We start from the raw sequence: 24,206 nt of genomic DNA on the forward strand, positions 1-24,206 counted from the left end.
GGCTGCAGGGAAGCCATCCAGTTCTGTGGGCAATCCACAAAAGGGAATCCTGTACTTGAAGTACTTATTGGTGAAATGAGCGTAGTGCCTGTCTTGCTTCACACAAAGGTGATTATGGTCGTGCCCAATTTATGACTTTTAACCTATTGGCTAGAGCAATCACCTGAGCTGTGCAAGATGCAGGTTCAATTTCCCTGTCTCTGACAAAAGGGGGAGGAAGATTTTTAACAGGTACCTTTCACCCTTCAGGAGAGAGTGCACCCTCTAACCACTGAGCTGTGGAATAATCTCATGTGCAGCTCCCTGAGTCTCTTCTACTGAAGCTGTTGTAGATAACTAATGAAAAGAGTGATGGGAGCGGATGCTGCATCTCCTGACTCACTGGACTACAGCCATTCTAATCCTCTCTTGCTCTCTGGCCCAATGGCTCTAAATATTTTTCTAGACTGGAACAGATTCACCAGGAGAGACTGAAGGAGCAGCACATCAGCATCTCTCAAAGCGCAGTGATCAGAATACAGGAAACCCCGCCTTACGACGGCCCGAGTTGCGACCTGCCTGCACTACGACCATTTTTGTAAGTGTGGAAGGGGCTGAAAACCCCGGACTTACATGCTCGGCCTGCATTTACAACTGCGCATGGCACCTGTTGTAAACACGGGTTCGAGTTACGACGCCCCCGATTTGCGACGCTTCCGCAGGAACCGATCACGTTGCAAGTCGGGGGCTGCCTGTACACTCCTGAGAGGTGTGGGCAACCCCTATTCAAATTCTATCTCCTGCTCTGCCAGGGTGATCTAGGTCTCCCATATCTCCACTAGTCTAAAAGTCACACGGAGAGCATCACCTCTTTAAGGATGTTAAGAGGCAGTTAATACAATTTGTATTGACTACAATATTAGTTGATAAGGGAAAGCACTCTCTCAGCTCACACCGGTTCAGGAGCTACCCCAGCTATGCCTCTGCAGTTTAAATGTAGTAGGAGTTGGGTGCACAGGCAGCCCAGCTCCTACAACATTTAAACTGCAAAGCCACAGCGGGGAGGTCCTGGACGGGCAAGAGCTGGGGTGGAGGAGTCGGGACCGCAGTGGCTCTGCATTTTAAATGTAGTAAGACCCACCCAGTTCTTACTAGATTTAAAAATGCAGAGCCACAGCAGCACAGGACCAGCATGGACTGAGCAGTCCTGGCTTCTGCAGCCCCTGTTCGCTGCAGCCTGGGCTTGCCATGGGCAGAGGATGCTTTGGCAGCAGCCCCTTTCCACGATCAGTCCCAGCTGCTGAACCAAAAGCACTGTAGGTGCCTTCAGATGCATAAGTAAGGGGGTGTACTCTGGTGCATAGCTCTGGCAAGACCAGGCTGAGCTGTGGCAGAAGCCAGCAGGGAGCTATTTTAAGAGCTGGCAGGGACCTGCATTGTGATAGGACAGTGCCTATAAGAAATTTAAGTTCCTTACACCCCTGGGTGCCTCCTACCCATGGTGTTTCCTAAACTAAATATGCTTTTCCCCAGTGGCCACAGGGAACCAGTTGGCTCAGGGATTGGAACCCTGGTTATTCTCAGCCCAGGGCAGTCTGCATGCTAGTAAGGCTGCCCAGGAGCAACAGACCCTGGAATCCCTGATTAAGCTACAGAGTGAGCTTGTTTTCATTGGAAAATTTACATTCTGGTTCCACGGGGTCTGCTCAGAGAGGGCACCTCTAAACTACATTCCTCTTCCAAAAGAGGAATGTAAATGAGCCCAATCGAAAATGCAAACAAAGTGCAGATGTACAAATCTCGTGCTTCATTTGCATAATCGTGTGAGCGTTTTTTCAAAAAAGAAACTGCAGTCTAAACGGGGTCCTTTAAAAAAACCCACTCTTTTTCAAAAGAACCTGTACTCCTGAAAAAAATGAGCCCCATCTAGACTGCAGTTTTTTTTGAAAAACCCTTTTTCGAAAAAGTGCTCTCACGCGATTATGCAAATGAAGTGTGAGACTTGTAAATCCGTGCTTCATTTGCATTTTCAATCTGGCTCATTTACATTCCTCTTTCGGAAGAGGAATGTAGTTTAGACATAGCCAGAGAATCATGACCTATGCAGGGAAATAACAGCGCATAAGAGGTCTCCAGTGCAGGGTGGAGACGAGCTTCTGTGTTTGCGCTAGTCCCCTTCCCATTTATACAGGTGAAGAGTGAATACCAGGGATAGGCTTGAGCAAAGCCTAACTCTACCAAAGCACTGGCTTGTGCTGCAGCCAGCATGAACACGAAAGTGGTATGTGCTGGAGCAGGGGTGGGTGAAATGGCCTCCACAGCCCAGATCCAGCCCACCAAACAGTTTGATGCAGCCCACGAAGGCCTTGCCACTCCCCCGTCCCCAGGTCAATTACAGTCTAGGGACCAGGGAGCTTATGGCTCTTAGAGTCAACCCTGGTGACTCTAAGCACTGCGCCCCTTGCAGGAATGGGCTAGGGCAGGAGGAGACTTTGTGCACTTCCCCCGCCCCCAGGCTCTGATTGGCCTGGGGCTGGGTGAGCGCACAAAGTTTCCTCCCACCCTGCAACAGGCACAGCTCTTCTAAGAGCTGCATGCTCCTTGTAGGATGGGGGCAGGGTGGGAGGAGACTTTGCATGCTCCTCCCCCCCAAACCCGCCAAGCCCTAATTGGCTGGGGGACACAGGGGAGTGTGTGAAGTCTCCTCCCACTGTCAGGGGCATGGGCACCTAGAAGAAACTGCCAGCTATTCAGAACAGCTGGTGGTTCTCTCTGGGGGAGGTGGCAGGACTTCACACGCTCCACCACGCCCAGACCAATCTGGGTCTGTGGGCAGGGAAGCATGGAAGTGTCCTGATCCCACCCCTTCCAGGGTAGCCTGGGGCCACTTCAAAAATATCTGAAGTGGCCCTGGATCCAAAATTATTGCCTACCTCTGTTCTAGAGACTGCTCCCCTCCCCTAAGTGAGAGGGAAACTAGAAGGCTGGATGTGGTTCTGCTCCTCAGGCAACATGTTGAAAAACTCCATGTGGCCCAGACTAAAGTATGACAACGTGCCTAAGAATGGCTCAACCTTGCTCTAAATAAACAGCACTGGCAGCATCTACTTTTGAACCATGAAATAGACTGCACTAGGAAGCAGAGTACAAATGAAGAGGTCAAAGTTGCATAATAAAAACAACTCCACCATGACTAATTGTCACATTCCAAGCCTACCGTGTATGTTTTCGCAGACATCCAACAGCTGCCACTCTCTCTCTCACTAGGGATGTTCAAATGAGTTTATTTTTGCAAACGTGTAATCGCTTGCAAAAATAAATTTTCAGCGTTTATATGGTTTACCCATGGGGGGAGCAGGCAAGAACTGGAGTTCTCCAGGAGCCAGTATTTAAACGTCTCCCTGAGAGCACTGGTTCCTGCCTCCTCACCCCCAGGGAAAGAGGGGAGGCAGCTCTCTAGGGATATTAAAACAAGGTTAATTTACTAATCGAGTAGTGGATAGAATTTGTATCAACTACTCAATTAGTTGATTGGCAGCCCAGCTCGCACAGTGTGCAGGACCAAACCTTGCTGCAGATCTGCTATTTAAAAGGCAGTAGGAATCAGGCAGCCTGCCCCCCAGCTCCTAGTAGGGATGTTAGATATTGGTTAATTGAATAGTCAATTAACTTCATGAATTCTTATCAGTTTTACTCAACTATTCTGTAGTACCTGGAGGGGGGCCGGAAGCCAGTGCACTCTAGCTCCACTCCCGAGGAGCCCCCTGCCACTCTGCACTGCTGCCTCTAACAGGGTGGAGTGCCATGCAGAAGCTGGTCTGCGAGGGGAGCCGGTTTAAAAACCAGCTCCCCTCATGGACCAGCTGTCTCTGATATAGAGGCAGTGGCACAGGGTGGCAGCAGCCCCTGTTGGAGGGGAGTCTGAGCTACCAGACCTGGCGCAAGCCGTAACGGAGCCAGGCTGCCTGCCCGCCTGGCTCCTAATACACTTTCAATGCAGAGCCGCAGCAAGGATAAGTCTTGAACCCAGTGAAAGCTGGGACTGAGCCCCGCTGCTGGCCAGTATGTTAAAAAAAATGTACTGTCGGAGGGTAGAGGAGAGAGAAATGTGTGTAGTCTATAGTGTTAACCGATAAGCTTTTGCTAAACTATCCTATTACATCCCTAGCTCCTACTGCATTTTAAATTGCAGAATCGCAGAGGGATTGGTCCCGGATATGGCACAAGCCAAAACTGAACCAGGCTGCCTGCCCAGCCGCAGTAGCTGCTACCCCTGTCTATGGCCAGCCCAGGCCACCGCAGGCAGAGGCTACTTTGCGGCAGCCTCCCTGCTTCCCGCGCTGCTGCCTCGAATAGGCAGCAGCATGGTGGGGGGCAGGTGGCACCACAGAGCTGATACTGGGAGGAACCAGCTTTAAGCCGGCTCCCCCAGCACCAGCTCCTACTTCTCCCCCCTTTCTGCCTCTGATACAGAGGCAGCAAGGGAGAAGGGAAATGTGAGAAGTTAACTTGACTACATCCCTAGCAGAAGCCGGCACACAAAGAGCCAGCTTAAAGTTGGCTTCCCACATGCACCAGCTCCCACCTCCCCCATCCGTGCTGCTGTCTTCAATACAGCTGTATGTAACTGTGAGCGTTAACTGAAGAAACAGGCTCATTGGTTAACCATGTACATAGATACCATGTATCTCTCACATACACTTTTACTTCCACTCTTGCAAGACCAATCTGTTTGTGCCTCAGCTGAGAGTTGGCCCTTCTAAGCTCAGACTGTCACCTGTACTATTTTAGAACAATATTTATTCAGAGGAAAAACAGTGTAGGTTGGGCAGGCCTGTCTACACAGGGCCAAAAGTTGGAAAAAACCCTCTTTCAGAACATCCCTTCTTCCTCATAAAATTAGGTTTACAGGGATGCCGACAAAATGCGTCCGCTTTTCTGATATTTTTTCAGAAAAGTGGCTGCGTTCCTTGGACATCGCAGAGGACGTTTGTTTTTGTCTGTAGTCTACACATACAGCTATAGAACAAATATTTCAAAGAGTTTGTGTAATTTTTGGACAACATCACCCTCTACTGGAATTTGATTTTAAAATCTTTCAGTTACTTACCACTGTCGGTGCATTCACTACGGAGAGATTGTAACCATAAAGAAACGAAGACCCAAAAGCTCCAGCAAAGGAGGCAACAATAAGGCTGCCCGACCAGTCCTGAAAAGAAAATAAATTTAGGAGTCAGTTTACTTTTTAAGATACAGCTATAATTATTATTGACAGCATCTTGGAGACAATCAAGTACATCCTCAAAATAAAGGATAGCAGCTTAGAAACATTCTCTCTTATAATTCAACCAAAATGAATTTTGATATGAAGTTGTCACATTTGTACATATATTTTTAAGTCAGATTAATTCAAAATTCATGCAAGGTACAGGTTTTCAATGCCCCTGTTATTTTACTATTTATTGTAGAGAAGGTTGAAAAATAAAGGTTACATTCAAACTGAAGTCTCAATCCTAATGGAGATTGACAACTGCAGAACCTAACCCAGGTTCAGAAGAGTTTTATTTTTGGATATAGCAGAAGTAAGGCCTAGTACTCAGGAGAGATCTCTGGCTCAGCTGCTGGCTGACAAATCCCCATCCTGAAAATGGAGATAACAATACTGTGTTACCCTGTGAAGGGCTGGCGATCCACTGGGGAAGAGTGCTATAAAAGAGTTAGGTATTATTACAGTACTTCCAATACTTTTGTTTGGTCCTGAACCCTTTCCCTGTGGCTTCATACAGATAAACTCGTCTTGATTTTATCAAGTACTTCTTTAACATGAGATCCACAGCCAAGCAGCAAACTGCTAAAGATGGACCACAATCAAAGACAACCTCATCAGAAATACACAGATAATGCAGTTATCCAAGGCATGAAGATGGGATGGGCAATAATTTTTGCTGGGGGGGAGGAGGGCGGACACTTCACAAATTTTAGATCATGGTCATGGGCCAACTCCACCCCCAGAAGGGGCAGGTCTTCAGGCAGAAGGGGGTAGTTCCCAAAAGGTGCCAGACCTCCCTGACAGGGGGAGGAGACTTTGCGCACTCCCCCACTCTACCCCCCCAATTGGGACCTGGGGGCAAGAAAATGCATGAAGTCATTCACTGTTCAAAATGACTGGCGGTTCCCTCTAGGTACTTCATGCCCCTGGCTGGGGGAGGGTGCCGCCTGCCACTTAGAACAGCAAATGATTTTGTACGCTCCCCTGCCCCCAGGTCTTGATTGGCCTGGGGGTGGGGTAGCAGCAAGGCGGATAGCAGGTTGGATCTTGCCCACTTCTGCACTAGAAAGTAGTTGTGTAATCTTGATGTGACAAGCCCTTGAGCAGGCTTTTCTTAGAGGAAAACAAGATAGTTCTATAACTGTGATGTCCAACATGCTAGCTACATGTGGCCATCTGGCTGGTTGAATGTGGCTGGCTGGCTTGAACAATGTGGCTATCTGGCTGATTAAGTGTGGTTAGTTTGCTATAGCAGTAGCCAATATAGGCATAACATAATAGTTAGGTATTCATATCATTCTAGCAAATTTTTCTTAAAGAAATAGTCTACCGGGGCTTTTCCAAATTACCACTATTAATAAAGGCCCATTTATTACTTTTCTGATACTCCGCTGCAATTATTTTGAAGATCATCCCACAATTCAGGGAGGGTCATAATTATAGGTCATATTGTATTATATACAAGATCAGCCCAGCAGTGACTAGGAGAAAGCCCATGAACAGGGAAACATCTACAAGGGCTCCATAAATTTCTAATGCCCACTGAATCTCAGACAAATTCTAGCAATTGATATTTGTTACAAAACCTCTTTCTGTTGACTGGATAGTCTTTTCTCCTACCATGCGTCTTCCAGTAATTGTGAACTTGTGCCTGCCCCCTTGTCTTTCCATTCACCACTTGTGTTAGCAATTTGCTGTTTCATATTTGCCATCTCAACAGGTGTGCAGAGGCTAAGATCTCTCTGTTGTTGGAGTTTCTGCCAGGCTCAAGAATTTTGCATCCTAATGAATATTCTGTATCTAGAACAATCATCTCTCAGTGTTCTCAAACACAAAAGTCAAAATCCAAACCAACAAAATGTCTCAGCTGTTTCTCTGTTTCCAATTATGCCTGCGAAGTCTGCCTCTTTTATGGACAAGTTTGGGAGTTATTAGGCTGTCAAGTGATTAAACAAATTAATCACGATTAATGATTAAAGCCGCCCCAGTGTTTCCAAGGGAATCCTCAGCTGACCCCAGCAGGACTTCAAAGGGGCAGCACAAGGCGGAGCCTGGGATCAGTTGGGCAGTCCAACTGATACCAGGCTCCTAATGCACTGCCCCTTTGAAGCTCCAGAACAGCACTTCAAAGGGGTAGTGCAGCATTAACGCCTGCAATTAACATGTTAAAAATTAATGCATTAATCCTTCCTTGCGTTAATGACAGGCATCAATGCGTATCAATTGACAGACCTAATTATATGTTCCTTCTATTTCCCCAACATTGTCCATTTTGTTCTCTCTCTGAGTTAAAGATGACTAGAATGGAATGTGCTCTCAGCATGGGTACAAGGACATAATCAGAGAAGCAACTTATACCTTCCCTGAGCCAATGCTCTATATAGAATTTCCCATGGAAAGTTATGGTGTGGTAGAAGTTATTTTGGAATGCTGATCCTGGATGACAGTTTCTCTTTGTTGCTACAGATTCAAGGGCCATTCTGATACCTCATAAATTTGTTCTAAGTGCTTACGGTAATTGAAAGTCAATAAGTTTTATTTTCAAAAGGACTCAAACATTTTGGAAACTGGGATTTAGCAACTTTTTTTACCCTATATCTGCATTCCTAATGCAGACTCACCTGTTTAAGCCCAATCAGATTTATTTCCTATGGACAATCATCTCTATTCCGCTCAGAAATAGAAGGGCCTCTTAAAATGGACCTCCTTTAGAAATAAACCACTGATCATTTCCAGGGGATTAGTAGGGATTTTATAGCTGCTTCATCATAGCAGTCATTGATGCAATCAGTTAGTGGAGCAGCATACAGGGTTTGGTGTCTACTGAAGTTGACAGAGAGGCTCTTAAGCAGCCTTTTCCTATTGCATTATCACTGCTGAGCATGGTTTACTAACAACTGGGGAAGATTCATGTGTCAGGACAAATACTGCAGCACAAGGGGACATCTGCTCAGGTCAGTCATTTCCTGTATTTCAAGTCACAGACGGCTCAAACATGCTCTGTTGTAGACACTGGAGTTTTTAACTTCTGTGCACGGTGGTAAATTTTCAGAGAACTAGACAGCTTTCTTTTCCCATTCTTTTCCTATTCAAAGCAGTGACAATTATGCACATGAAGTCCTGGGTGGGAAATGTGTCCCATTGCGTTGTCCGCTTACTGCAAGATGGCTTGATACCATCCACCAATTTTCCAGAAGGAAACAATGAAAGAAAAGTGTGTTATTCAGTTTTGATGAGAAGGGGCATTTTGGAAATGCAGGCTCTTTATACCCATCAACAGAAACATTTGAGTTCTGATGCTTGGTCCCTTCACACCAGTGTTACTGCACTATTAGATCTGCTGCTAAAGGCAGGCTAGGAGATGAGTAGCAAAGCAAACACTGAAGGAACAAGAGCTATATAGTACCATGATCTTTCGTGGGCACAACCCACTTCTTCAGAGGTGGTTAAAAAGTGGCAGACCCAGCGTAAAAGTCATAGAAATGCTGCCAATCAGGAACACTCCTCTCCTGCATCCTTTCACATGGTAATGGTCACTCCTGCACAGGGCTTATATGTCACTTTGTGTGCCATGCAAGATCTCTATGCAAGCAAACCATTGTACGAAATTCCCCAAAATTCAAAATTTCTTGCTCCAGAGTTTTAAAGCAGCATGCTTCTCCTCTTTTGTTTGAGATCTGCCGCTCCACTCTCACTATTTCTGCTTTACTCAAATTTCAGGAAAGCAAGAAACAGAAGAAAGAAGAATGATGTAGGAGCTTTATCAGACACCTGCTTTTGGGAAAAAAATATTAAAACTGATGAGATCCCAAGCACTTTAAAAGTTCTTTCCCTTACACTTGGGTAATCACAAGGAAAGTAAAACATGTAACATTAACTACTATTCCTCACACATTATCAGTTTCCTTGTATTAGCCAGAGGTCATTATTCAAGGTACGGCTACGCTTATTGCCACATTGATGGCTTTCCCTTCAGTGAAGTGATAACAGAGAGTCCAGAACAGAAATCTCTGAATACTCCAGCACAGGGATGGGCAAAAATTTTTGAAGAGGGGCCACTTCATGAATTTCAGAAGTGGTTGCAGGCCACCCCAAAAGGGGTGAGGCCTCAGGCGGAAGAGGCAGAGTCTCTAATCAAATTTCACATTACACAGGTTTAAAAGAAAGGCTCTGCACGTTTGAGGTAATGCTTGTATTATAAAGTTATGAGATACATATGATACATAACCAGCATTAACCCAGATTTACATATGTGAGCTTTTAGGTGTTACGGAATAAGTGTTTGGGTATGTCAACCATGGGAAGTTCTACAGAATCAGCCACAGTAAAGAAGATATGTACATGAGTGAGGATTGTCTGTCGATCCATGGTCTGTCTATCCAGGAAGACTTTCTATAGAAAGAGTCTGCCAAGGAAAAACCTGGATGGGCTTTCAACAACATGCACACCACCCTGCCAGGTGATTGTCCAATCTGTCCTGTGAAACCTCTAATTACTAGGATTCCACAACTTCCCTTCGAAGTCTATTCCAAAGTGTCAATCTTGGTCTTATTTTATTTTAAATGGTAACATTTGCAGCCCTGTTTTTTAACACCCAATTCAAACTTGCAGAGGTACAGCCTCTAGGATTACAATTAGAGAGCAAGCTGTAAAATGTAATATTTGTCTGAAGAAGAATTTCATAAAAGAAATTCTTCTTCAGTTCTTATACTCAGCAATTCACTCCCTTCCCCAGGAAACCTCCAGGTTCCCTCCATTATTCTGCTAATGATCCAACTTCTAGCTCAGTAGACTCACAGCTGTGTATCAGCCAGCCTCTCTCTACTAAAACATCAGCACCACAAGTTTCCTAAAGGAGGCAGGACTAAGCAGGGATTTTTTTGCTCCATTCTCAAGGAGAGTTGAGATAATTATCTCGGGTACCGAGCATCCACCAACATGGGGGAAATCCCTTTGTCCCTTCCCCCTTTCTTTTTGTTTTTCTTTAATGCGCAAGATAATTGTTCCAACAATTGCCCTCTGGTCACAGTACGATTTGCACAGCGTTGGCAGGGAAAGTCCATGAAAATCCCTACACCATCTCTGACCTCTCCACTAAATTCCTTTGGCGAGCCACAAAATTAAAGGGCTCCTCTGCGGAAAGTAGCCTCGACGTCTCCTTTCACGCTCCCAGACCAAATTTCCGCTTGCGCCTACGTGGTGCAACTTACGTTTTTCTCTCTCCTGCTGGTGCTTTGTAGCAGGGGCACCGCATTGGCCATTTCCGGGTGAGTCTGGGTTCTGCGGCGGGCGCCACCTTAGCAAAGCTGCCTGCGAGGAGGTTGCAGCCAGTCCGCGTGCACCATAGGCGCAAACCCCGAGCCCCTCTCCGCGCGCTGCGCTGCGCTGGGGGCAGGGGAGCGCGTTGTGTAACGCTGCGAGCGCAACTCCCGGGGCGAGCTGAGCTCGCTCGTTTTTGTTTCATTTCCCTTCCAGAAAGCACCGTTAGCAGCCACGTGGCGCTAGTTACGCGTTTCTCTCTTCTGCAGCTGGCGGGACTTTGCCTCCGGGCGTTCAATGTGCTGCTTTCGGGGCCTGTGACGCTGCCTTCGCGCGGCTGCCTGTTAGGCGAGCCAGCCAGTCAGTAGGTAGCAGGGAGCTTCAGGGCGGCGGCCCGGGGACTCCCCGACCGTGCGGTGCTAGGCACTGAGGAGAGCTGCTCTGCGAGCCGGGCTGGGTGTTGTTCGCTCCGCTCTCAGCAGCTCGGACTTGGCCCGCCAGGGCTCCGCGTTCCTGCACACGCTGTATGGCCATTGTGAGAGGCTTGTGGCCCGGGAAAGGGGATTCCTTGCGCCCAGGGCACAGCAGCCTGCGGAAGGGGCTAGTTCTCATAAGGGGAGTGCCTGGCGCCCATTAGTCGCCTTGATATTTTTCAGCTACAGCTGTCCAATTCACGTGAAAAAAGGAGGAGAGGCCTTAAAGACCAACAGATTTGTTTGGGTGTGGGCAGGATCCCACTTCATGAGATGCATCTGATGGGGAGGGGTTTTCCCAGGGAGGACTTGTGCCTCTGTGGATCTAAGTCAAGTCTTTAGGGTGCTCCAGGACTCCATGCTGTTTCTGCAGATACAGACTAACACAGCTACCCCTCTGATAAATATAGATGAAAATTCCTGTGAAGATGCATTTGAGTAGGGGACACATGGGTGTCTCCAGGAGTCAGTGGGGATTTAGAAGAATTCAAGGGGAAATACGCCTCAGTGAAATTAACTGGTTCCATTTTCATTATTGTCAGCTTCTCCCCTGCACCATATAGTCTGATTGATTGGCACAGGCTGCAAAAGTGCAGCTTAACTTGCCTACAGCTCTAAAAGGTATGGGGGGGTGAGAATGACAGTGCAATTGTCCTTTACTATCAATGGAACAATATTATCACATCAAAACACATAATCAGCTACATTGATACATATACCTGCAAGCATTATAATTACATTCTGTTATCATATCAGTTGCTCCATTTCTGTTATTCCCACTCACTCCAGTAATTACATAGGGAAAAGGATCGTATTGCTGTCTTGTTAAATGTTACAAGCAGTTTAACCTCTGAGAGACATAGAACCCCTGGACTGTGTCTATGTTGGTGCGATCTTGTGCAAAAGCACCCGCTTTTCTGCCAAAACTTGCTGCCTGTCTACACTGGCCGTGAGTTCTTGCGCAAAAACACTGGCGTTCTAATGAATGAAATCAGTGCTTCTTGCGCAAGAACTATGATGCTCCCGCTCAGGAATAAGCCCTCTTGCGCAACTGTTCTTGCGCAAGAGGCCAATGTAGACAGGCAACATGAATTACTTGCACAAGAAAGCCCTATGGTTAAAATGGCCATCAGAGCTTTCTTGCGCAAGAGAGCATCTACACTGGCAAGGATGCTCTTGCACAAAAGCACATCTCTTGCGCAAAGGCACATGCCAGTGTAGACACTCTTCTGGAAGGGTTTTTGCACAAGAACTCTTCCGCAAAAGAGTACTTGTGCAAAATCATGCCAGTGTAGACGTAGCCCTGATGTTTGGTACTTGCATAGTGTTGTGTGGCTGTCAGTAGGCTTACAAGAGGAATTAAAGAAGTCAGATTTGTAAGGTGATACCATACCACCGTGTAGCCATAGGTCTTGTTCCTTCTGCAAAAGTAGAAACTTGGTGCAATTACTCTGTGGACTTTAGGGATATATTTTAGCTGTTGTATTATTGATTAGCACTGGCAATTTGAGATGGAAACATAGTGTACTTGGTCTATTAAACTGCAAAACAGATTTATGCTGTATATTGGGCAAAGCTTCCTAACAGTGAAAACAGTTAAGTATTAGAACTGATTATGCAGAGGGATTGTGAATCATCAGTGAACGTTTTTAAGATTAGACAAATGTCTGTCTGGGATAGTCTAGGTCCATGGTGTCCAACACGCTAGCCACTAGCCACATGTGGCTATTTGGCCAGTTGAGTGTGGCTGGTTTGCTATAGCAGTAACCAGTATAGTGGCCACTGCTTTAGAACTGGTTGGACACCAAAGTACACTTAATCCTGCCTTGGCATAGGGGGGAGGAGGAGAGAGGTTGAATATTTGATTTCTTAAGCCCTACATTTCTGTGATTCCATGGTATGTGGCTACTGTGATTACATGTACATAGCTGTGTGTGCTTTTGGCTCACTGGTAATTTTTAAACTTGTTGGGGATATCCATGTAAATCCAGGAAGCTGTGCAACCTTAAAACCCCCAGTCAGGAAGAAGTGGGACATTAGTCTCTGCATAGGAGAGGTGATGAGTGGGAGCTGGAAACCCTGATGTCAGTGCCCTTGGTGGAAAAACGTGCAGTTGCACCAAAACTGTGACCATGTGCATGGAGTTTTTGTACAAGCCTTGCCTGGACATTCTAAATGCTTTTGGTCTCTTATTGTTCATAGTAGATTAACAGCAACCCAGCAAAATACACTGTGATACATCTTAAAATGTATATCCATCAAATCATTCCTTCAGCAACTCCCTCACTTCCTCATTCAAGGACAACTCAGGTTATTTCCTTCTTAAATATCCGTGAGGAAAGGGTTATACAACATTTCTAGATGGTTGACAAACCTAGGCTATGGCCCAAAAAGGGGAAGGAAGAAGCAAAACAGAGGTTTCCACAGAAAGGGTCCTATCAGCAGCTTCTCATCAAACATCCTCAAACATTTAGTTTGCCCAATGCTGCATTTGAGTTATTCCAAAATCTATATAATGGTAGCAACTCAGAGTTCAGGGCCTCTGTGTGGTAGACAATTGTGCAGATATGTAGTCACAGGAAATCGCAAATCCAGAAAGTTTACAGCCTAAATATACAAGCCCAATAAAGGGTGAAAGATATTCTAGAAACTGAACGTCAGCCTCATAAATCCCAAAACTGGCTAGACCTCAAGCCTCTTCTTCCACTCCAAAGAAACAAAGCAATTAGGTTCAGATTAGTAAAGGTATTTAGGACTTCTGTCCTCACCACAATTCAATACTTAAAGGCTACGTCTAGACTGGCATGATTTTCCGCAAATGCTTTTAATGGAAAAGTTTTCCGTTAAAAGCATTTTCGGAACAGAGCATCTAGATTGGCACGGACGCTTTTCCGCAAAAGCACTTTTTGCGGAAAAGCGTCCGTGGCCAATCTAGACACGCTTTTCCGCAAAAAAGTCCCGATCGCCATTTTCACGATCGGTGCTTTTTTACAGAAAGCAAATCTCAGCTGTTTACACTGGCCCTTTTGTGCAAAAGTTTTGCGCAAAAGGGACTTTTACCCGAATGGGAGCAGCATAGTATTTCTGCAAAAAGCACTGATTTCTTACAGTAGGAAGTCAGTGCTTTTGCGGAAATTCAAGTGGCCAGTGTGGACAGCTGGCAAGTTTTTCCGGAAAAGCGGCTGATTTTCCAGAAAAACTGGCCAGTCTAGACACAGCCAAATTATTTAAGAGCCTAAATCTCATCAGAAAGGAATTTAGACTCTTAAAGTAGACTGTCAATAGGACCTTGGCTCCTAAGTGCCTTAATCCCTTTCTAAAAAGATAATCTAGGCTCCTAAATATTTAAGTGTTGCAATGCTGAGCACTGCAATGCCTAAATTCCTTTACACATCTATGCATTAGTGTTGCTAGTCTGCTCATTGTCAATTACCTTTTATATCTTCACTCCAAAAGTGAATGTTTGTTATGATAAAAAAAAAATTAGGAGGCAGAGGTACAAAAAATCCAAACTCACCACTTTCTTTTTCAGTGCCTGTTTTTCTTTCATCTTGCCAGTGCTTTTCTTTGTATTCTCCATTCTGTTGTCTTCTTGATAGTCTGTTAATAGCAGAGAGAGGAGATTTCATTTGTATATTGTGGCACCTTTCATTTGAAATCACTTAAAAACACTGTGGCTGTGTCTACACTGGCGTGATCCTGCGCCAAAGCGTCTGCTCTTGCGCAAAAACTTGCTGCCTGTCTACACTGGCCCTGTGTTCTTGCGCAAGTAAATTGATGTTCTGCTGTATAAAATCAGGGCTTCTTGTGCAAGAACTATGATGCTCCCGCTCAGGAATAAGCCCTCTTGCGCAACTGTTCTTGTGCAAGAAGCCAGTGTAGACAGGCAACATGATGTCTTATGCAAGAAAGCCCTATGGTTAAAATGGCCATCAGAGCTTTCTTGCGCAAGAGAGTGTCTACACTGGCATGGATGCTCTTGCGCAAAAGCACATCTCTTGTGCAAAAGCACATGCCAATGTAGACGCTCTCTTCTGGAAGAGTTTTTGTTCAAGAACTCTTCCGCAAAAGAGTTCTTGCGCAAGAAGCTGCCAGTGTAGATGTAGCCTGTCTGACCCAGCAAGCACTTACTTCAAGAAAATCTTACTTCAAGAAGGATGTTGATAAAGTGGGGAGGGCTCCAAGAAGAGCTATGAGAATGATTAAAGAGTTGAAAAATCTGTCTTATAGTAGATACAAAGAGCTTAGTGTGCTTCATTTAAAGATTAGGGAATGGCTTGATCATAGTCTATCTACATGGAGAAATTGTATTTTGATGATAAGATCTTCAGTCAAGCAGGCAAAGGTATAATGAGATCCAATGTCTGGAAGGTGAAGTTAGACAAATTCAGACTGGAAATGAGGCATAATTTTTTTAACAGGGAGAGTAATTAGACACTGGAACAATCTACCAAAGGTAGTGATGGATTCTCCTTCACTAGACATTTTAAAATGATATTTAGATGCTTTTTCAAAAAGGCACGTTCTAATTCAAAGAGGAATTAAGGATAAATTCTTTGTTTGTTACCCTACGGTCTCTTAATCCAAAACTCAGGGTAACTGCTTTTTGTGGAGATGTGTTAGGAATATATGAAAGGGGGACACAGTGCATCTATCTGACTGAAGATTGGATGAAAGCACTTTGAGTTTGTGCCAAATTTACTTTTTTTTAAGCTCTCAAGCATCATATGCAAAAAGGTTTAGAGTATCCCCAAAGCATAGTTACCTATGGTCTGGAGCAGTAAAATGACAAGGTTCGAGTGCTCAGCTTTCCACTTGTCACTGGGGATTCCAAGAGAAATCTGGAAGTTCAAATCCAAATTCCTCAGACTTATCCACCCCTTTTATGGTAGTAACTGCTATAATTACATCAACATGTCAATCAAAGAAAAGCCATTAAGCAAACACTTTTAAGTGGTTAGTCCTGTAGTTGTATTTCCACACAACAGTTCCAAGATATAGCTAGACTTTCTGTTTAAGAATGTTAAAATGCCGATAATCAGCTAATTGCATAGTCAATGGAATTTCCTCTACTACTCGATTAGTTGATGGGGGGAGGGTGTTCACTACTCCCCACTGCAGCGCTACAGTTTAAGGTTATTAGGAGCCAAAAACTACAGAGCTGCAGTGGGTTTCGCTCCTTAGGGCAGCATGAGCCAGAACTAAGCAGTCCCCACTTGTGCCACCCTGGGAACTAACCCTGTTGCAGCTTTGCTTCTGCCTGGCTCTTACTACCTTTAAAAGGCAGAGCCACAGCAGGGGACCAGGTGCGAGCCAGGAATCAGCTGCCTCTGTCTCCCCTGTCCCCATGCAGAGACAGTGCTGGGGGGAACCAGCTTTTAAGCTGGCTCCCCCCTGCACTGGCTCCTGCTCCCCATTTTGCTCCTTCTGATAGAGTGACTAGTCGAGTATTGACTCAACTACTCTGTAAGCCTAGGTTTGTCAGGTAGTCGACTACTCCACTAGTTGCTTACATTCCTATTCCTGTTCTTTTAACTTGAGCAGTTTCCAAAAACAAAATAAAAACAAAAATAAACAACAAAACTTTAATAAGGAAGGCAGAAGGGTCATGCACATATCTTGTGGTCACCTCCTTCCCTTCCTGGTCTGCCTAATTATGCTAAGGCTGCTTCAACACCCTATTTGCTTAGCTGCTTTTGGCAATAAGAATGATAACTGGTATTTCAGTTACTGGCACTGGCCTAGGCATTTTGCTGTGTTGCCAGTATCTCCCTGAACACCTGCCCTTAGAATGTATGAATGAAACTACTCCAGGGAGTAGTCTACTTACCTGAGTTACTCATCTCAATCCAGTTCAGGAAAACATCCCTACTGAAGGCAGTACTGAAGTCACTGGGACTTAAGTGAGTGTTTAAAGTTAAACACATGCTTAAGTGGTATGCTAAACAGGATGGACTTACACGTGTGCTTAAGTGCTTTCCGGAATCAGGGTCATTTTTCATTTAAAATAGTAAGGGCAGGGACTGTATTTTACTATATGTTTGCACCTACTGCTGGGGGATTCTGGCCTAGTTGGGATCTCTATACACTACTATTCAAAATAAAGAGCTGCAGGAGGAGGGGGTTCAGACTTCAATGTAAAAGTTGTAGAAAAAGATAATTTCATCCACGTCTAGACTAGAATGGAAAAGTTGTTCAGCAATGCACAGTAAAACACACGGCAAGATTTTCAGACAGAATATCCATTGAAACCACAGGAGGAATTTAGGTAGCCAGGTGTAATTACAACACTAGTGTTGGGTTGCAGCCAGGATACTAAGCTAGTACCCTACAGCTAATCACTCATCTTTGCTATCCAGCTCACCAAGAATACATTAACTCCAGCACTGTCTGATAATACTATGCTGGGACACTAGATAAAAATGGACACAGATGGAAGAATAATGAATAAGTAATGCTCTAAGTTTTTATTAAATCTTGTTCTGAGATACCCACTCATGGTCATTTTTAATGTTACACATTTTAGCTACAGTTTATTTGCAGGCTAACAATTGGAAGTGGGAGTTTTAGAGGGGGAGCATAAAAAGTAGACTAGAGACAAAGAAACCTCATACAAAATTTATCCATAACAGAAACTGTTTCAATACAGGCAAGTTCAGGGACTTCTAGTTACAGATTTCATTTCTATATTCTGTATAGGCTGTGGCTTTAGATTAAAGGTAATACAATGAAGGCATCACCAACCTATCCATCATCCTACATTTAAAGAAAGACTCATGTCATTGTCTTAAAACTAATCAAAATGATGAAGATGATGAGGTGATGCCAGTTCACAATTCAAAGCGAAGAAGTAATCTCTAGTCCATGGATGGGGAACCTACGGCTCCAGTGCATACCTAGATCCAACCCCCAAGGCTCAGGGCTGTTTTCCCCTCCCCTCCACTCCCAGGACTGGGGAGCCAGTGCTGGCACCCCAGCCCTGCCTCCCTCCCCACATAGAGCTGGAGCGTCAATGTTTGCTCCCCCTTGTGGAGGTGGGGGGAGCCCCGAGCCTCACGGGCTAACGTCAGGCAGTTCTGGGGCTGGATCTGACCCAGGGTCTCTGCCTGGTGTGGGAAGGAAGTGTCAGTCCTGTTCCACGCACTGAACCCCTCATATTTCTCTGCCTCCTCCCCCTAGGGGGAGCAAAAAATCTATTAGCCTGCACCCCCAGGCTCTGGTGTGTGAGGGAGTGTCTTAATGCTTCTCAATCTGGGGCCAGATGTTGCATCCCAGGCATAATATGATCTAGTGTCCTTCAGAGGTTATATTATATACAACTTACTTAGATTAAATTATCATTTTGTTTAGTGTGAAAGGATTAATGTGAACAAATACGCTGCTCTTTCAGAACTATAGGAAAATTCATGCTTTTAAAAGTGGTATTTCTTCCTAATAGGTAAGTAACAGTTTCACTGCTTTATTACAATTTATTCATTGTATTTTAGTTCATTTTGATATGGGCCAAGTTTATAAATTGTTTTTGTTTTTTTTTAAGGGACATGGCAACCATCTCAAATGAGAGATACAATTCAGTAAAGCAGACCTACTGCAATATGAATAATCTCAGGCTACACCTCGGCTGCAGGTTTCTTTCGGAAGAAGCTTTTCTGGAAGAGATTGTCTGAAAAAACTTCTTCAGAAAGAGAGTGTCCACACAGAAAAAGTGCCTCAAAAAAGCGATCTGCTTTTTCGAAAGATAGCATCCATTTAGTGTGGATGGTATCTCACATTTAAGCTGTAATTACTATGGATGGAGTGGCCACCAGAGTACCTGTGCTTTTTCCTCTTTCCTCTTCTTTTGAAAGATCTTCCTCTTCCCCATCCACACACACCTTTTCCCGAAGGAACTCTTTTGAAAAAAGGCTTCTTGCTCGTAGAAAGAGATTTACCAATGTCGGACAAAAACCCTCTGTTTTTTCAATTTTTTGTCGAAAGAATGTGATTGCAGTGTGGACATAAGTGATGTTTTTTTCAGAAAAACAGCCATTTTTCCAAAAAAAACCCTCTGTAGTGTAGACATAGCCTCAATAACTAATTAACACAGCCGTTGCTAAGAAATATAATAAAGTCAAACAAATAAAGCAAAGGTAACTTTCTTGTGAGTTAGACTGAGAAAAAGAAAAAGTAATAAAGGCACTAATGAGCAAAACTCCAGGTGAACTCTCAGGATTTCATGGGTTTTCAGCAAAAGTTGGGATGCTAAATCCCCACTGCACTGTTGAAAAGTTCTTCAGTTTCTATATTCAATACTCTGTATTGGTCTCTTGGGTAGTTACTTAAAGTGCTGAACTGACATACCACGTCTCTCAAGCAGAATGCAAATGATAAAACAGAAAGGGATAACTTATTTCAGAAATACATAGTTGAAGGTTACTGAATTGCTGATCCTGCACCTCTGTAGTTAGTACAGGTTTTACCATTGACATCAATGGGAGCATGATCTGTCTCTTGCTGCATAGACTTCACAGAAATGTCTGGCTATAAATCAGATAGTTGGGAAGCTGGTTAAGTTCACACACTAGTACTTGTCTGAACATGCAAATGTTGCTGTTGCATGTGCATCTAAATTCTTTGGAAAATTGGCCTCAGATTAATCAATTCAAGGTTTAGCATTCTATCCTGTAAGGTGATAAGCACTTTCTGGTCTGGAGCCAACTGAACATTTAATCCCTCACTCTCATAGGCCTTGGGGGACAGGCCAATCCTCGTTTACAGACAACCCCCTAACCTCAAACAAATTCTTTCCAGTAACCATGCAGTATACCTCTAACATATTCATCCAAGAACCCACCCCTGCAATCAACCCTGGTGTCAACTCTGTCCACACATCTATACAACCGATATTATCACAGGACCTAACCACATAAACTACCTCATCAGAGGCTCATTTAACTGCACATCCACTGTGATCTATGCCAGCAATGCCTCCTCTGCTATGTATACTACGAGAAAGAATAAATGGACACAAATCAGATATTCAAAAAGGCAACCTGGGAACAAGAAATCCTAAGAAGTGAATGTAAAATCTACTATGTCAAATGCAAAAATGGTTAAAATGGTTAATATAGAAAATTACAATGGTGCTGCATCCAAGTGATCTATTTGTCCAGCATGATCTGACCCATCAAATATTTCCTATTTACTTTATTACAATCACTATTTGGAAGAAACAAGCTATGGACTATATCCTGCAAGGATGGATTTTTACAGCAGCCAGACTAAACTCATGTCTGAACAGTTTTATTTGACTTCCTGTCACTACTACAGTTAGCCAAAATGTTTGTGGAAAACAGAAAATAATAGTATTAAAGAGTCCAGAACTGTAAGGTGTTAAATACCTTCAATTTTTTGTTTGGGTCAGTGAGTTGAGGTTGCTTCTAGATGCTCAAGCTTTTTATGTACGATATATTCTTTGTGAAATGAGTAGAGTTGGTCAGTAAATAAAAATAAACATTAAATATTTTTTTTAAAATTCTGTGTTCCATTGATATTTTCAGCCAATTGTTGTAATGAGAAGGACCCAAATAGCTTTGCTCAGATATGGGCTTAGTCTGGCTGCTGAAAAAGAGCTTGCAGAATGTACTCAAAGTATTTTCATAACTTGTTTCTTCTGAACAGTGATGGTTAATAATTTACAGGCAGTCCCCGGGTTACGTACAAGATAGGGATTGTAGGTTTGTTCTTAAGTTGAATTTGTATGTAAGTCGGAACTGGTACATATTGTAGGGGAAACTCTAGCCAAACATTTCTCCAGAGCTCAGTTTTATTATCCCGCACCTCACTTCCTTCAGTCCTTTATTCTCAAGCTAAGGTGTCTGCTGAGAAAAGCCGCTCCGCGTCTCCCTGGTCTGCTGGGGGGGGGGGGCACTAGCTTCGCGTCTCTCTGGTCTGCTGGGGGGAAGCAGCTAGTGCACGGTTGCCTCACCCCGTTTGTAAGTAGGGATCCGATGTAAGTCGGATCCATGTAACCCGGGGACTGCCTGTATTCTTCACTATCTTGTAAATTAGTTTTGCTTAATCATTTCCCTTTTCGTTTACACACACAAACATGTCATTGCTGAGTGAAATCCTAGCAACTACTCTGGAAATGATCCTACACATTTGGGAATGACATTGTTTCCAATGTAGATAAAACGTGAATATAACCCCTCACTCTAAGTTTGACAAATTCCCCTTGGCAAGAGCAACAGAAGGCATTTCAACTTAAAGCAGCTTCACATCTGATTTTCACCTGCTATTTTATTCACCAGTTACTGAGATATAGGAATTATTGCACGGCAGCTAGCAACAGTAGCTGTTCTCCATTTTTCCAGAAGACGTAAGACCCCTAGATAGGGTTACCAGATGGGTTTCAAAAAAATACCGGACACACATGATCTCAGAATGGGAGGGGGAGGGAAAGGACCAGCCAGGAGGGGAGCGGGGCTGGCCAGGAGGAGGTTGGGGGGAACAGGGCTGGCCAAGGGATATCGGGGGGAGGGGAGGACTGGCTGGCAGGAAGCAGGCCTGGCTGGGAGAGGGTTGGGGGGAGCGGGGCTGGCTGGGGAAGATCGGGCCTGGGGGGGACCGGTCGGCAGGAAGCAGGGCTGGCTGGGATGAACTGGCCAGCAGGGAGCAGGGTTGGCCAGAAGGGGGTTGGGGAGAGTGGGACTGGCCAGGGGCAACCGGCTGGCGTGGAGCAGAGCTGGCCCAGGCACACGTAGAGCCAGGGGTGCTGCCCGTCCTGCACACGATCCTGGTGGGGCGCGCGGGCAAGTCCAGCCCCGGGGATTCCATCCCGCCCCGTCCCCCCGCTACTGTGTAGTTGCATACTGCCTGACTGGTAGATACACTCACTCAGTGTGAGCGTGTCTACCAGCCAGGCAGTACGCAACTACGTACTGATACTCATGATAATAATAAAACTTAATTAGAAAATACCAGACATTTATATGTCCGGTATTTTCTCAATTTGTTTTCCAGTCAGAAAGCTCAAATACTGGACTGTCCAGATCAAAACCAGATACCTGGCAACCCTCCCCCTAGAAGAAAGTATTTCCCAAGTGTCTGTTGTTATTGGAGTGCACTCCCCCTGATTTTAACCAGTAAAAACTGTGGGGCAGGTTTTCTCCTGTTTCTGAGATCCAGTTAGCACAGAAGAGGGCTATCACTCCCAGATTCTGAGAGCTACTGTGCCCTGGCATGAGTTAGAGCATCTCTTAGCATGCTCTAACACAGGGGTAAGCAAATTCCGACCCGCAGGCCAGATGCAGTCTGCGGGGTTAATCCATGATAGGCCCCTACTTCCGTGTTTACCTGCACTTCTGCAAGTATCAGACAATCACAGCTTTCGTTAACCGCAAATCGTTGTTCACAGCCAATGTGAGTGGCGGGAAGCTGTGTCCCAGTCTGCGCCACTTCCCTCTGCTCACATTGGTCATGAACAGCAATCTGCAGGTAACGAGAACTGCAATCATCCAATACCTGCAGAGGCGCAGTAAACACAGCGGCGGTGACCTGCCAGGGTTAGCCCCCAGAGGGCTGCTGGGTTTTTAATGGCCCATCCCTACTCTAATGTCTATACTGCAATTAGACTCCCATGGCTGGCCCTTGCCAGCTAACTCAGGCTTGCAGGGCTCAGGCTAAGGGTTTAAAGCTACATCTGGTTGAAGGCTGCTAATGCCAGACTGTAGATTACTGTGTTTGTATTTCAAAGGAATATAAATTAATAAAGGGTTTATGACTTATTCCCCCTCCTTACTAAACCTAAACATAAAAATACAATAATAGAGCCAACACAGTGTCACTATACTGTTCAGAGCGCAGCAATCTCCCTCGCCCCCCAGCCCCACTCAAAGCATGCAGCACAGTGATTTGGTAGCAATGTAAAGGGCCTCGGGCTCTGGCTCCAGGCCCCTTTGATTTACCAGGCCACAGGGCAACTCCCCTCTTTGCACCTCCATCTGTGGGCCGGGCTGGCAGGATTGGCCCAAGCCTATCTGAGAGGTTCTAAAAGCCATTCAATTACGCCCAAGGCCCAAGATTTAGTTCCTGATCTCCATTCTATAACATACCATGCAATACAGATTAATGAGTAGCTGTGTCACCCCTGTTCTGAAATGTAGGGAACTCTTTACAATGTTTTGCTGCTGTAGTTTCCAACTTGGATTACTCACAAACAGCCTCCAGCATGTAAGCCACTCCTAGCTATGTCTGTGTGTGTGCTGTAATCAGTCAGTCATGCCTTGGCTCTTAGCAGCCTTACAAATTGCTATAGGACCGTAACATATACCAAGATTTCTCCTGCACACCCACCCCCCAACCCAACCCTCTCCTGGACATTATGGATATCTTATATCCGTTATTCCTTTACAGGAATAATGTCCACACAACTTGCTACCTTAAATGGAATTACCCAGGGACTTCAACTTGAACACACTGAATTAGATACAATAATAAAAGTTTACTAGCTAGAGACAGAATTTAAATAATAAGGCATAAAGATCAGAAATGGGGCTAAGAAAAATAAAGATGTTTACTAATGCCTAGAACAGACTATATCAGAGTTCAGCAAAGTTTTCACATGCACTCCAGCAAATTACAGATCAAACTCTTAGGTAAGGCCCCTCTCTCCCAGAGTCCAACATCAAGTTACTTTGTCTTTTCTGGTGAAATGAAGGAGAGAGGGGTGCCCTGAAGGGATGTCAATGTGTAGACGACTATACAATTAACCGATAAGCCTAGGCTAGGAGCCAATCTGCACGGGGAGCTGATTTTTAAACCGGCTCCTCTCACGGACCAGCTTCTATCTGCCATCCCAGACTGCTGCCTCTGATAAAGGAGTAGCAGCACAGAGTGGCCGCCAGCTCGCAGTCATGTAACTGCTAAAATTTGATGTGGCTACACAATTATTCCATTACATGCTATCTAACATTCCTAGTTCCTGGTGTGTTTGTCCCTCCTTTTTATGTTTTCAGTTTTCCTCCTGAAAAACATTTCTAACTGAGAAGCAGCAGCCAAAGAGCCTGCTGATTTTTTCACCTGTTTGAATTTCTTTTGTCTTCCCCTTCAGCTTGCTGACTTTGAACTGCTTAAATGCAAACTAAGCAGAGTATCCCATTCCTTTGGTTAAGGAAAATCTATGTGCAGGCTGCTGTTTGGATGGAGTTGTGGGGCTTGGAACATTTGTTACCACTACCACCACA

At 44.8% G+C, this 24,206-nt stretch overlaps 1 protein-coding gene across 3 annotated transcripts in view; it reads right to left on the minus strand.

The window, feature by feature from the left end:
- SLC2A9 (solute carrier family 2 member 9) overlaps window positions 1-14,581 on the minus strand; it is a 178,318-nt gene extending 163,737 nt beyond the window's left edge. For 2 of the 3 annotated variants that reach the window (XM_075930735.2, XM_006128181.5), the window contains exons 1-2: window positions 14,498-14,581; window positions 5,090-5,188 (exon numbers count right to left, since the gene is read on the minus strand). In XM_075930735.2, coding sequence (XP_075786850.2) covers window positions 5,090-5,188; window positions 14,498-14,560 — 162 coding nt within the window. In that variant the 5' untranslated portion in view covers window positions 14,561-14,581. Of the gene's footprint in view, window positions 1-5,089; window positions 5,189-10,458; window positions 10,886-14,497 lie in introns of those variants that run through there. The other variant, XM_006128182.5, reaches the window with a different exon arrangement.
- Between the last annotated feature and the right edge of the window lie 9,625 nt (window positions 14,582-24,206).

Source organism: Pelodiscus sinensis, chromosome 4 (assembly GCF_052426305.1).
Source record: "Pelodiscus sinensis isolate ZL-2025 chromosome 4, ASM5242630v1, whole genome shotgun sequence".
Taxonomy (NCBI): domain Eukaryota; kingdom Metazoa; phylum Chordata; order Testudines; family Trionychidae; genus Pelodiscus; species Pelodiscus sinensis.